General features: G+C 44.3%; 1 protein-coding gene across 3 annotated transcripts; it reads right to left on the bottom strand.

Annotated features, from left to right (window-relative positions):
• Positions 1–5,981: 5,981 nt before the first annotated feature.
• On the bottom strand, positions 5,982–14,202 carry LOC311343570 (arrestin domain-containing protein 3-like). 3 transcript variants are annotated; one of them, XM_084468454.1, is made up of 6 exons: positions 13,970–14,202; positions 12,848–12,905; positions 12,488–12,635; positions 9,300–9,396; positions 7,658–7,917; positions 5,982–7,502 (listed from the first exon to the last, which is right to left on the bottom strand). In XM_084468454.1, the coding sequence occupies exons 1-6, from the start codon at positions 14,145–14,147 to the stop codon at positions 6,804–6,806; spliced, it is 1,440 nt and encodes a 479-aa protein (XP_084324580.1). In that variant the 5' UTR covers positions 14,148–14,202; the 3' UTR covers positions 5,982–6,803. The 3 variants fall into 3 exon arrangements, with proteins under 3 accessions (XP_084324580.1, XP_084324579.1, XP_084324581.1); XM_084468453.1 differs by having other exon boundaries at positions 13,892–14,202; XM_084468455.1 differs by lacking the exon at positions 12,848–12,905 and having other exon boundaries at positions 13,892–14,031.
• Between the last annotated feature and the right edge of the window lie 468 nt (positions 14,203–14,670).

Consider the following 14,670-nt stretch of genomic DNA (forward strand, 5'->3'; position numbering starts at 1 on the left):
CTTTGCTCATGTTGTTGTAACTTGTCGATTATTTCTTGGTAAAACTTAATGTCATATTTGTGTGTGATGATATAGGCCTAGGTGTAACGGAGTTGAAAAAGACTCAGAAGTGAATGCTCAAATTTTTTTATTATTAACACGCCATTGTTGATATGCATGTTAATATGAAGATGTTGTACCGCATTCACCAAGGTTGTATATGAGGCTGCGTGACTGCTTGTCTGTTTCCGTTCACGCATTTTGGGCGTTTGCGCTACCCGTACGTTAGAACTAGGCCGGCTCCGTTGGAGGTAAGCAGGTTTTGGGAGCGCTCTGTATGTTAAGGTGACCAGATGTCTGAGACAAAATCCGGGGACATTTTGGGTTCTGCGGTGTAAAAACCTCCAAACATATGTTTTTTTTTGTCATAGAAAAACGAAAACGGGGACACTTCGGGTTTGCGGGCGAACGGGATTGTTGACGGGGGGAGGCGGATCTTTCGGTCGCAGTCAAATCCGGGGACAGCCGTAGCCGGGGACGTCTGGTCACCCTACTGTATATAATTTGATATTTTAATGAATGAACATGTTTTATTTACAATTTTTTATTTAATATTAGTGTATATACGTTTAGGAACTTATGCTCTTGAAGTTTAATGTTGTTAGCAGGGTTTATAATTCGGTTTGTAGTTTTGGCGGCAACCCCGCTCATACTGTAATGGAGAGCATTGTTCTCTTTCTGTTTTTTATGTTATTGTAGACTTATTCGGGCAGTTACGCTGGAGCTCATGTTGGTTTTTATTGTGAATGCAGGCAGCAGACAATAAATGTCACTGAGAAATCCCGGGGGTCTGAATCATTTCCACGAACACGTGAGGGTCGTTTGGTGCCGTGACTTCTCTTGGATCTTCAGGATCAGCTCCGCAAGCAGATCGAGGGTGCTGCGTTGTGTTCCTGGAACGTGCATCGTGAATTTTCTGGTGATTCCGTATGACCACTAGGGGGTACTCTAACACTGCATTTCTAATATATGTCCATAGTAGTTCTGATCGCAGTGTAGCTGCACTACTACACACTCAGTACGTTTACATGCACCGCTTAATTCGATTAAAGCCATAGCTCGACTATGCTCCTCAATTGGACAACTGCAATTGTCCGCGTATACATGGCGGGGAGTAAATCGATTCATTGGCCGAAGCGTGTCATGCCCCGGTACGATAGGTGGCGCTGTACCCATTTCAACTAGTGGTAATAGAGCCACCGGCTGACCTCTTTACGTCACCAGCAACAACAAACTCAGGCGGCATTCGAGAAAGATGTTTTCAGTAGACAGCTGTCAGTTCACTTCGGGTCCATATCATTTCTCTGACACTCCATTGTTCCGACCTGTCGGTCGTATGCGGACTCCTCTGGCTGCTCTGCCGGTGGAGGAGTCCGCATACGACAGAGAGGATCTTCTCAGGAACTTCACCATCACCCCATCTATGCAAGCCAGCTAGCATGGAAAGAAAATGGCACAGTGCGTTGCAACTCAGCCACTTGCCTTCAACCCGGCTGTGAATACCTCCTGTGGGGAAAGCTGCCAAAAACCACACGTGTCTCCTGGTAGTGCAGTGATGACAGACCCTACGTCAGCACGGTCTGCACCAAAGGGCTCATGGTCGCCAGAGTTGTCACACCCTTGTGGGCAGATGGATGGGTACCCTTGAAAGTGATGAATGTCTCTGAAAAGCCCTTGTTTTTGAGACGTAACGCTAAGCTTGCTGATCTGGTGCCCTGTGTCGCTTTGGAAGATTTAGACCTGGTCAGTTGTCATCAGAGCACTTCCACCGTGCCTGCTAGCCCTGTCTGTCCTGATGTGGGATGTGCTGGGGAGAAGCTAGAGTCCATTGGCCTGAGCGAACTTGACGTTAGCTTGTGTGATGCGTCGTCTGACTGTAAAGACAAGTTGTCCGAACTTATTGTTTGCTACCAGGATGTCTTCTCACGCAACCACCTTGACTGCGGCAAAGCAGAAGAGTTTGTTCACAGAATCCACTTGATTGACCAAAAGCCATTCAGACTTCCTTTCAGATGTGTGCCACCGAGCCAGTACCAAAAACTACATCAAGTCTTAAGTGAAATGGAAGAAAAAGAGATCATTCGAAAGTCAACAAGTGAATATGCCTCACCATTGGTCCTTATCTGGAAAAAGAATGGTGATTTGCATGTGTGTACTGACTTCAGGTGGCTGAACAAGAGGACTTTGAAGGACGCTCAGCCTCTGCCACGTCAGGCCGATTGCTTGGCAGCACTTGGTGGCAATTCGCTGTTCAGCACAATGGACTTGACTTCAGGGTTTTATAACATGCCCTTACATGAGGATGACAGGAAGTATTCAGCCTTCACTACACCTATGGGGCTTTACAAATACAACAGGCTGCCACAGGGGCTCTGTAACAGTCCAGGGAGTTTTATGAGACTGATGACTTCCATTTTTGGTGATCAAAATCTGTTATGTCTGTTATGTTTGTTATGCTATTTAGATTATATTTTGGTGTTTGCTCCTGATGAAAGTTCTGCTCTCGAACGTCTTGAGATGGTGTTTAACAGACTCCGTGCCCACAACTTGAAATTGGCACCTAAGAAATGCTACTTTTTGAGGAAGTCTGTCAAATTCCTCGGCCACATCGTTAACGAGCATGGAGTTTCGACTGACCCAGGCAAAGTTGAGAGCATAAGCAGTATGACTGTGACTGACTTGATGGAAGCTGATGGAGTGACACCATCTGAGAAACGTACGCGCTCTTTTCTCGGTATGCTAAACTTTTATCAACACTTCATTCCGGGGTACTCAGCACTTGCGAAGCCCCTGTTCTCACTGCTGGCTGGTCAGAAACAGAATAAAGGCCGAAAGCCTAAGTGTGCTGTAGTGAGCCGCAAACTAAAGTCAACCGACTGGACTGCGGACCATGACCGGGCGTTTGCTGAACTCAAACAGGCCCTCATCAATTCTGTTGTTTTGGCCCACCCAGACTTCAACAGAGTTGAAAAAGACTCAGAAGTGAATTCTCACAAAATTATATTATTAACATGCCATTGATGATATGCATGTTAATATGAAGATGTTGTACCGCATTCACCAAGGTTGTATATTAGGCTGCGTGACTGCTTGTCTGTTTCCGTTCACGCATTTTGGGCGTTTGCGCTACCCGTACGTTAGAACTAGGCCGTCTCCGTTGGAGGTAAGCAGGTTTTGGGAGCGCTCTGTATATAATTTGACATTTTAATAAATGAACATGTTTTATTTACAATTTTTGATTTAATATTAGTGTATATACATTTAGGAACTTATGCTCTTGAAGTTTAATGTTGTTAGCAGGGTTTATAATTCAGTTTAGTTTTGGCGGCAACCCCGCTCATACTGTAATGGAGAGCATTGTTCTCTTTCTGTTTTTTATGTTATTGTAGACTTATTCGGGCAGTTACGCTGGAGCTCATGTTGGTTTTTATTGTGAATGCAGGCAGCAGACAATAAATGTCACTGAGAAATCCTGGGGGTCTGAATCATTTCCACGAACACCTGCACAAGTGAGGGTCGTTACATATGTGCAGTTGAAACATGTTATATTCATTCTGGAATTAAATGTCATTGAACAAGTCAAACTGGGTGTGGCATTTCGCAGGACCCCAGAGGCTGAAGGAGGCCCAGCCCCCCACACAGCCCTGTTGCCCCCCTTATGCCACCTGAAGCCCACCTCCAGCTTGGCTGAGGACGTCAAGGCAGGAGAAGACCCCATCTGAACCTCACTGTGAGTCAGTTGGATGAAAGTGTCAACCTACCTTACACATGATATATGGGTCAAAACTATGTTGTTGATTAAAAGAACCAAAACTAGCTTACCAACTTGCCAACTAACTAGTGCAATAAGCCTAGCGATACCCGGTCTATGCAATGGTTTATCCATTGCGTAGACCGGATGGATAAACCATCCGGTCTACGCAATGGAAAGATGAACAAACAAAGCTTAATGGTGACATTATACTACCTGGTGTGAGTGTGATTAGCCTCTACAAGCCCTTTGGAAAATCGGCTGACTTCACAGGTGGGCGTGTCCACCTAGATGTGTGCTGGATAGATCAGTCTACCAGCCGACCCAGTGGACTGTAGCAAATGTTGCTCATCTATCCGTCATACATCTAGGTGGACACGCCCACTTCTGATGTCAGAAGTGGCCGAATTTCAAATAGCTTGAAACGGCTAATCACACTCACACCTGGTGGTATAATGTGTCACCTTTAAGGGTAGCCTGTATATGCGTTGGTCAGCCATTACTGTGACAAAATTATGGGGTAGTCCTACCAGGAGAAATGTAGGCTGCATGAGATTTATTGACAGATTTTTTGTGAAAAGAAATCAGACATTATATCATTGGCAAGAAAGGCAGAAAACGTAAGCACACACTGCAAATGGATATCCTTATGAATCCCAATACATACCAGGTATAGGCCTAATTGGATACCATCAAATAATAAACGAATATAACATGCAATCCATCCATCCAATAGTTGCTTATACCCCAACAATATATGACATTTATATTGTGTATTAAAAACATAGCTCTAGTTAATTTGAAGATGCATGGCTGATTGGCTATAGCTAGTGTGTGACTGAGTAATCACACAAGCCAGTAAATAAAGAAATGCGTTTGTCTCCAGTTTACGTGGTGACCCTCTGGCCCCCCGGCTGCTTCAGGGTGTAGGGAGGCCACCAGAGTCGCTTCTGTTCAAGCAGCAATGTCCCCTTCTTGTTCCTTGCTCTACTCTGCTATTTAAAATGAGCCATTTGTTAACCTTTATTACTGTGACTAAAAAACACACATTAGTGATGTAAAAAAAACAAAAGTAGCAGAGCTAAGTCTGAATAAAATCAAGTATAAGATGCGTTTAAATGTAGAACACATTTACAGTTACCAGATGGGACCACAGTGAGGTGAAGGGTTGGAGTGGCGTGGTCAGGGGGGAGGATGCAGGCGTCCGGTGGGGGCCGCTCCTGGTGGGCTGTTCACGGCCTGAGGGAGGGTGTAGGGAGATGCCACTGGAAATGGAGGGATTTGCTGTGGCAGTGGATAAGCCGCTGGTCCAGGAAGGGCCGCGTACGGCCGCATTTCTCTGGGTGGATGAGATGGACCAGCAGGATATGTGGAGGGGGAAGGATAGAGGTGTCCAACCATTACATAACAACCTCTATTGTATTTCCATGTACCGGAAGTCTTACCTTTGTAGTTTTGAGAAGTAATATACACTAATAAAATCTCTCATGGGCAATAAGAAACCCAATTCCATCATTCCAGTTGACATTAGCATCCCCTTTCGCTTTTATAAAAATACTTTGTACTTTGGTATCATGCTTTAACTCAAAGGTCAATGTTCCTTTTATGTTGTCTCCTTCTGAAAAGCCTCCGTTCAAGTTTTGGCAAGTCATACACTAGGGAAAGATATTTTACCGAAGACATAGTCTGGTATTCTGGTAGTCTAGTCTTCAAGTTCAAAGTGGTAGCGATGTGAGGTGATTTAGTTAGTTAGGTAGTTCTTATGCGCACATCATACAGGAAATTATAAAACTGACCTTGCAACACGCGTATCAATCACAACATTCACACCTTGCATCACATCTTTAACAAATCCTTGTCCTGACTTTCTTATTGCTTAAATTAGCAATAGGCTATTTGTGATGCTTAAGTGCGGAGTATAAGTCAGTACTGTGGCAAGAAAGCTTTAAGGTACAACCACTAATTATTTGAAGTGCTATTATTCTCAGTACCCACAATGCTCAGTGTCTCATGTGCAAGTGAATCCAAGTGAATCTGGATATGGAAGCTATAGAAGTGGGGTTTTATAGTATTTTTTATTGTTTTTTTTTTTTGTATTTTTATTGGTACAATTATTCTTAAAATACAATTCACTAACAGCAAAGAGCAAGCGATTTACAAAAGGGTCCAGACACCTAGCTATATTTTTTAAGGTTATTTAAGGTTTATTTTATTATAAGGCTTGTAGAGAAGAAGAACAATACATAAACAGGCTTATACGATACAACTTTATTAATCCTCCGTAGGAGAAATATACAAGGTAGTACAATAGTTCCTCTGAGGCTAAGGCACTTATTTGAGGTTAAAAGGTAATTCCATTTCAAGATAGATCACTTTCCACCAACATCGTGGAACACCTTCCGATGTCAAACAAGGGAGTGTGCATTGGTTACAGAGAGTGAGCACCCAATCATAATACCTACAGTTCAGCAGGACATGTGTCCTGGAAAGTACAAGAAAAGAGATCAGGAAATGTAGACAATACAGGATTATTTAAAACTAATGATTAATATTAGTGTGTTGAATGCCCATTAGAGCTTTGTTAAAATTACTCTGGTGACAGTATTTCCACACTTTCATGTAGCATGTAGGCATGATACCGATCATACTTTATGTAAACGTATAGTGTATAATAATTATATTTATTTTATTTTCAAATGTGTCACACATTTCTCCCATACATGCATGGTTGAGTGTAGTCTTCAATATCCAATGGTCCACTGTGGGGATATTGTGGTCACACTACTACCGTTGAAGACCAGTGCTATCAGGTGTTTAAATGACATCACTGGCCGTTGTTCAACCCTGAGAGGAAACGTCCCCATTGTAGACATCGAATGAGGCTTCATACGTTCATACGTGTATAAACGCTTAAAGAACCATAGGTTGCATATTGAGGTGTATACGTTTCAATTATATTTCCATGGCATGTTTTGAAAACCGTGACTATGAATCATCAGCGGTTTCCGTTCATTTATTTTGGCGGTTTATCGGTGGTTGCCGGGGGGAACATAGACTGATACGAAGGAGGTTCCTCATTTTGTTGGGAGAGAAAGTCGGTGCCTGTCCCCGGCATGTGATAGGAGGGGGCGGAGTAGCAGGAGGCGAACGACGGCGGGGCGTACAGGCCAGGGTCCAACACCGGCGCAGAGGCCGGGGCCGTCGGGGCCGTCGGGGGAGGAACCGGGCCCCTCGGGGGAGGGTGGAGCATGGGGGCGTGCGAGGAGGGCTGGTCCGGGGGTCCATACATGGGGGGGTAATAAGCTGCTCCCATGGCAACGGGCGTGGCTTGGAAGGGGGCAGGCAGGGGGGGCTGTGAGGGATAGGCCAGTGGCCGCTGTGGGCCAGCACCGTAGCCCGGGCCAAAGGCTGCTGGGGCCCCGAAGGCTGCTGGGGCCCCAGAGGCTGCTGGGGCCCTGAAGGCTGCTGGGGCCCCGAAGGCTGCTGGGGCCCCGAAGGCTGCTGGTGCAGGACCATAGGCCTGTTGATGCGGAGGCGGCTGAAAGAAGGGGGCGGAGGGGGGGAAGTCGCTGGTGCTTGGGCCCCCGTATGCTCCTGGGGGGTACGGCTGCATCATTCCACCGGGCCCCTGGTTCAACATGAAGCCCAGAGGAACAATGACCAGTGGAAAGATGATCTCTGGGTCTGAGGCAAAGCTGATGTCCAAGTACACCTAGAGAAACAAGTACACAGTGAGATGTGAACCCAATACCCGTTCATCATTTGCATTAGGAACATCCTACTTCGAACGGTGGGCACTTAATTTACACAACCTTTTTTGCATTTAGGCATATACTATAACCATTTGTCATCATATTGAGCTCATACCTTAAGCTGATGTTCAACTGAAAGGATGTCACAGTTCTGGATGGATAGGATCTGGTCAGAAGGGATCTTCAACGCACAAGTGACTGTTCTTTCTTTACTTTTCTTCTCAATAACCTCCCCAACTAACTTACAGATAACACTCTCACTGTGCTTTGAACGGCCTCTCGCCCGGAACACAACATTCTGCTTCAAAGAGAACTTGGGGATCATGTCTTTTGAGGATGTGTTTTTGACTTTAACAGTAACTGGCACAGTTTGACCTATGGGAAAAAATAAATATATATACATACTGTATTAAATGAACAGATTAGTCCACACATATTCACATTAAAATCAACAACTATGTGGAATTGTTTGTTGTAGTTTGTGTGGAGTAGCTGCAAAAAGGGTGGTGCTGTTGGAGCAAGCGGAAGACCTGACCGCCTGTTTGTGAAGGTGTAGTTTGTCTAACTGTACGTTCACACCACAAGCGACCGGCGACGCGACTCCATACAAAGTCAACGTAGAGACACGTATCAGGCCACTTTTGTCGCTTGAAAAACCTGCGGCAAGATTTGACATGTGGCGCGGCATGAACGCCCTGGCACGGGCGCTGACGAGGATTTAGTAGCGTGACGCGTCGCTCGAGTTGACTTTGCCGCAGCAGTAGCGTGATGACAGCCAATCAGCGTTCACTCCTTGAGTGACGTAATGTAACAGCCAATCAGCGTTCAACCGGCCAACCATTCCCTGTCTGGAGTGAACCGCAGCTTGGAGGAGAAGAGAGAAGAGGGATTGTTGCCGTTGGCGACTCCCGGAGCTCTATATATAATATTATATAATAAAATCTATAATATCACGGCCAAAATTTGTGTGCGCCTCCGGATGATATTATGAATAGACCTAGAGGTCCTTCCACAACAACTCAACTTCAACCTCATACACGCGCGACTATATTCTCAAAACTCATGCGACACTGTGACCGATGTGTTGTTCAGCATTACGGTGTGAATGCACCGTAATGGCCTATAGGTGACTCAACAACGTGTAGTTTGTCTCAGGGCCTATAGGTGGCTCAACAACGTGTAGTTTGTCTCAGGGCCTATAGGTGGCTCAACAACGTGTAGTTTGTCTCAGGGCCTATAGGTGGCTCAACAACGTGTAGTTTGTCTCAGGGCCTATAGGTGGCTCAACAACGTGTAGTTTGTCTCAGGGCCTATAGGTGGCTCAACAACGTGTAGTTTGTCTCAGGGCCTATAGGTGACTCAACAACGTGTAGTTTGTCTCAGGGCCTATAGGTGGCTCAACAACGTGTAGTTTGTCTCAGGGCCTATAGGTGGCTCAACAACGTGTAGTTTGTCTCAGGGCCTATAGGTGGCTCAACAACGTGTAGTTTGTCTCAGGGCCTATAGGTGGCTCAACAACGTGTAGTTTGTCTCACGCCCTATAGGTGGCTCGTGGTGGATGGGTGCAGAAAGAGCCGCCACCATTGTTAGTCAATGTAAAAATGTGATGTCATACTCTTACATATCAAGTAAGCATACATATATTCTTCATTCGACTAAGATCTAAGTGGTAAGGTCAACTGTGTGTGTGTGTGTGTGTGTGTGTGTGTGTGTGTGTGTGTGTGTGTGTGTGTGTGTGTGTGTGTGTGTCTCATTACCCGGGGCATAGATTCTGCTCTCCACAAACGCCTCCATGTGTACGGATCCTTTGGAGAAGACTCCTACGTCTTTATCCGTTTGGCCCATGTGGCGGGTCTACAGCAGAAGGACACGGAGCAGGGACAATGTTCCTAAAGGTTGACTGATCAGCTGCAGGTAGAAGCACCGCTCTGAAACATGGCTGAAGTAACTTACTATCAAATGTAGCTCAATATTGAACAATGGACGCATACAATGGCATACTTCTCTCTAGAACCTCCTTTAAGTAACTTATAAATCTTTTTTTATAAGATTAGTTATTCAAGTAATTCAGCTCTACCAAATGTGAATACAAATATCTTTTTCTTTTAAACAGATTTAAACTTTAAACCAGATTTTAACTTAAGTTACGTGATTTTAAATTGTAGTTGAATGCATATTATTGCTTGTCGCTGTCTAAATATTCAGGGCTGTGTCCAGTAGGGCTGCAACGATTCGTCGACAAAAATTGATAATAGAAATTGTCGACAATTGTCCATTGTCCATTGTTCCATTGTCGATAATTGTCGCCAGACGTGTTTTTCCAACGGAGTGAGGCATCTCACTTCATTACAATCTCTGCCGAGAGTCGCACATGCGCAATAGTGTCTCTGCCGAGTGGTAACGTATACAGGAATGGCGGCGTCCTACACAGCAGCTACGCGTACCAAAACTTCTGAAGTTTGGGAGCATTTTAGCCTGGATACGGCGAATAAAAAGATTACTTGCAAGGTTTGCAAAGCAGACCTTGCGTATCACGGCAGCACCTCGGTGATGCACAAACATTTAAAGAGAAAGCACGTCGGACAGTTGATCGAAACAGAGTCTGACTCGCCTCGGTAAGATTCAAGTAACATTCAAGCCAATACGTTTTGTTTTTCAAATAAAATTATCTCGGTGGATAACCGCGCCCGCGGTGTGGAAACCGTGTGCTTAAATCCTTCCCAGCGCTTCATCCGAGCAGTGTTTGTAATAACTAGGGATGGGGATCGTTAATATTTATTGATATCAATACCTTTATCGATACTCCTTATCGATCCGAGTCTTTATCGATACCACTATCGATACTTTTCTATTATTTGGTGGAAAGACGACGCGACAATATGTTTTTAACAGAACTGGTATTGCTTTTATTGCTTAACAAGTGAGCATAACAAAAACGTTTCTAGCCTTCATGTTTTTAGTGATTAGGAAAATATTTAGGGAATAAATAATTGTATTTTAAATTAAATGTAATTTTTAATAAATATTGGCATCAGTAGTTTAATTATATATTCTAAAATGATTAGAGAACTATACAACTGTATTACTGTACTTCTCGCCAAAAACTCAATTTCCCTTTTCTTTACGTTACACTTGAACGCATCATAATAACCTAGTCGTTTTACTGAGCCTACCTGAACACATCATCACGCAGCACGTCTGAAACTTTATTTACTTTTCAAGCTAACTAGCTTGTATGCTGCCGATTACAACACGGATTTGGATTGGATTACTATTTTTTTTTTATTAGATTTAAGTGCCGTGACGCGACTCGAGGGACACACAATTATGTTACAGGACCTACGGGAGAAAAAAAAACGACGAGACTCGATAGTGGTAACGATAAGCCCAAACGTTATTGATTTTCGGGTTTTGAAAAAAGTGGAACCGGGTCCTTGATAGAACCGGGTTTCGATCCCCATCCCTAGTAATAACGCTGTTTAAAATAACGGAGTTAGGTAACGCCGTTATTTTTTCAGTAAAGGGGTAATCTAACTAATTAATTTTTCCATCGTTACAACGTTACTGTTACTGACAGTTAAATGCGGTGCGTTACTATGAATTGATTGAATAAACTGTGTAATCCGAACGCACCCCCGGCTGCACACACAAACTGCTAGTGAGGAGACCGGGTTTAACAAAGAGATAAGCGATTATGATTGGCTAAGGCAGAGTCGTGTTTCATGGTAGCCAATCGGAGCCAGTGTTTTTACACACAAGCCAGGATACGTGTGCCACACGCACACGCACACACAAACACCAAACAGATTCAATGAAGCAGTAGAAATGGCGAGTCCGGAGCAATCCGATGAAAAGTTGGCATTTTCAAGGTGGAGATATAAGCACTACTTCAAATTCATTGAGGTCAAAGGCAAGAACGTGCATGTAAAGTGAACATTATGTCCAGGAGCAAAGACTTTGTCGACATCCGTTGTAAGCAACTCTAATTTAATGAAGCATCCCACAACGACACATGCATCTACAAAGCTACTTTTTTTTTTTTTACAGTAATGCAAATAATTACTTTCCCTGGTAACTAGTTACTTTTATTATAGAGTAATTCAGTTACTAACTCTGTTATATGTATATTGAATAAAAGATGCATTTTTCATTGAAGTACCCATCTTTCTTGTGTTTATTATCATTTGCCACATAATTAAAGCAACCTCATGCTAAATTTAAGAAAAATTTAATAATTATCAGATTAGTCGACTAATCGTTTCAATAGTCTGTGACTAGTCGACTATTAAAATAGTCGTTAGTTGCAGCCCTAGTGTCCAGAGAGGAATGGGGAATATGTCCATAAATATCTGGCCTCTGGCAATTTTCGACTCCTCCACATTGCTTTTTAAAAATACTGGATTGATCCGGAAGGAAAGTGAGGATTCTGAACAGATCCCATCACTAGGAGCAGTGGGCAGCCACACAGTGCTGGGGACACACTCCCTAGTGTCCCGGTCCAGGGCACCGCAGGAGTACCTCACCACAGTACCCATCACAGTACCCATCACAGTACTCACCACAGTACCCATCACAGTACCCATCACAGTACTCACCACAGTACCCACCACAGTACCCACCACAGTACTCACCACAGTACCCACCACAGTACCCATCACAGTACCCATCACAGTACTCACCACAGTACTCACCACAGTACTCACCACAGTACCCATCACAGTACTCACCACAGTACCCACCACAGTACTCACCACAGTACTCACCACAGTACTCACCACAGTACCCACCACAGTACTCACCACAGTACTCACCACAGTACTCACCATGTGAGTGGAAGCCAGAGAAGGACAGACTGACTCTATACAGAAAGGTGCCCCCCCCCATTGGACCACTGAGCCAGTGTCACCCATCCTGTCACCAGGTCAAACATGCCAGCACTACGTACCATCAGGTGGCTGAGGTTTGAAACGGCCTTCGATGCAAAGTTGATCTCCCGTGTTGCACAACTGTCCAACTTCCAGCTCCTTGAAACCTTGGCTTCCAGCTTGTAGACGATCTTACCATACAGCCCCTTGAAGGATGAGGGCATACTCCTACTCAACACACAGAGCACAGCAACTGATCACAACTGTCCATCATGTGGGAAACATAAGTAACCTGGCTGGTGTGTTTCAACTGATGTGACATATAGGATGTATTGTACCATGTACTGTGGAAACCAGATGAATTTGCATTCTGGGTCTGCCCCTGTTGATTAGTATTCCGTTACCTTAATAAGATTTGGATTGAGAATTAAATTACCTACCCGGATGGAATTCTGAAGCTGAATTTATACGAATGATTTCCCTTGGAGATTTCAGTGTCTGTATGAGAAATGTCATTGTGTTAAATATATAGTTGAGAGTCATGTTCCACTACCACACACCCATGACCTATGATGGCTCATCCAAGGTCTTACTTGATTTTAAAATACCAGTGCACTTGGGTGCTATAGACAATCAAGCAGCGTGTAAGATTATTGGTGAAAGGTTCAACTGCATTGTGTGACACTGTTTGAACAAGACATAGGGGAAGTTTTCCAAGTGGGTGTGGCAATATCTCATTGGAGAAAATACCATTGTCCAATTTAGACTTTTCATAGATAATTGTGAGTTTCAGACAGCGTTGCCAGATTTGCCATTTTGTACGATCATTTTCCAGTTTTTACATTCAATAATGCCAAAAGTCCCATAATACGATGATTTAAAAATGTTGTGACACGATCAGGATAGCTCAACCCTATTCACAGCTTGTGATGTGCGACCAGGAACAGGATGTGGCAAACTGGTGATACTAAGTTACTACTGGTACTATCACATGTTTACTGACTGAAAAACAATTATTTGAATTTGTAATCTATTCATTGTTATGCCATAAAGAGGGAGCCTTTCTGCCTATTAGACCAGACTCTAAACAGCATCAACAGATAGTCCTGCTTAGGACATTATGGGTATATCATATTTTGGTTGGCACAAATTGTTTTAATCCGTGAAAGGCCGTTTTTAAGACCGGTTCTAATGATATTGGTACTAGGAAAACATTCGGGCCAGACTGAATCCTATTCCTGGATTCCTGGATTATTCATGGATTACAAATGATTAATTAATTGATCAATAAACATGTCACTGTACCAGTGGTCACTTAGCATTAGCAGTTTGTCATTAAAAAATAAACTGTTGGACTCGTTAGTGGTCGCAGTAACATTACAGTAGGCCCTACCGTTATTATTGTGTTCGTTATTTCTGGTGGAGGGGACATGGGCCGGACGCTCCGATGTTTCCGACCATAGACACAAAGTCGTTTCACTTACCTTTATTGTTTTCAGGAATCAGAAACTCCTTCAGTTTAAAGTACCTGGTGTGTGCACTATAACTGTGGTTGTGCTCACCACGCTTTTCGGACCAATGCACATTTGCGTCGCCTTTAAATTTGACGAAAAAGGATTCAACTTTCGTCTCTTTTTCCATAAACATCGTCACTGCGCCCGTTACAGTGTCTCCCTCGGAGAACGTCCTTTCCTCGTTAAGTGCATCGTAAGTCAACGTTAAATCCCTTATTGTAGGCATTATCGTAGTAGTAGTAGTAACACCTTATTAAAGAACTACGCGGAAATAGCGTTTGGGGTGGGGGCTGGAGGAGGCGCCACGCTCACACAGAGCTGTTCTCTGGAGGCTGCAGGACGTCCACGTCCAGCTGCTGCCGTCACTCACTCCCGTCCAGTGGCGAAGCGTCGTTCGCTGGGCGTGGAAAGATTTAATCTCTTCTTTCAACCACTAACCCTAACCCTAACCACCCTATCCCTAACCCTAACCACCCTATCCCTAACCCAGGGTTGCCAACTTTTGGTTTTTGGCCGGAGTGAGACTCTGTAGAATCTTATAGTGCTTGATTATAACAGGGTCCGAATTGTTGACGGGGGGGGGGGGGGGGGGATTGAGTGTTGGATTGCGGGCGGACGGGATTGTTGGGGGGGGGGGGGGGGGGTTACCCATAATTGACTAAACATCATCGCTGGCGTTGGATGTCCCACAGGCTGCAGCCAGACATGATCGGATCCCTGAAGGGTGAGGCCTGCTGCCCGATAGCTGC

This window comes from Micromesistius poutassou (genome assembly GCF_964030765.1).
Source record: "Micromesistius poutassou genome assembly, chromosome: 5".
NCBI classification, from domain to species: domain Eukaryota; kingdom Metazoa; phylum Chordata; class Actinopteri; order Gadiformes; family Gadidae; genus Micromesistius; species Micromesistius poutassou.

Coding starts and splice junctions, on each gene's coding strand:
- LOC311343570 (XM_084468453.1), bottom strand. CDS start 14,147: ATGCCTACAATAAGGGATTTAACGTTGACTTACGATGCACTTAACGAG. Junction 12,906..13,891: donor GATTCCTGAAAACAATAAAG/GTAAGTGAAACG, acceptor TTTCTCATACAG/ACACTGAAATCTCCAAGGGA. Junction 7,503..7,657: donor CAGTTGAACATCAGCTTAAG/GTATGAGCTCAA, acceptor TTGTTTCTCTAG/GTGTACTTGGACATCAGCTT.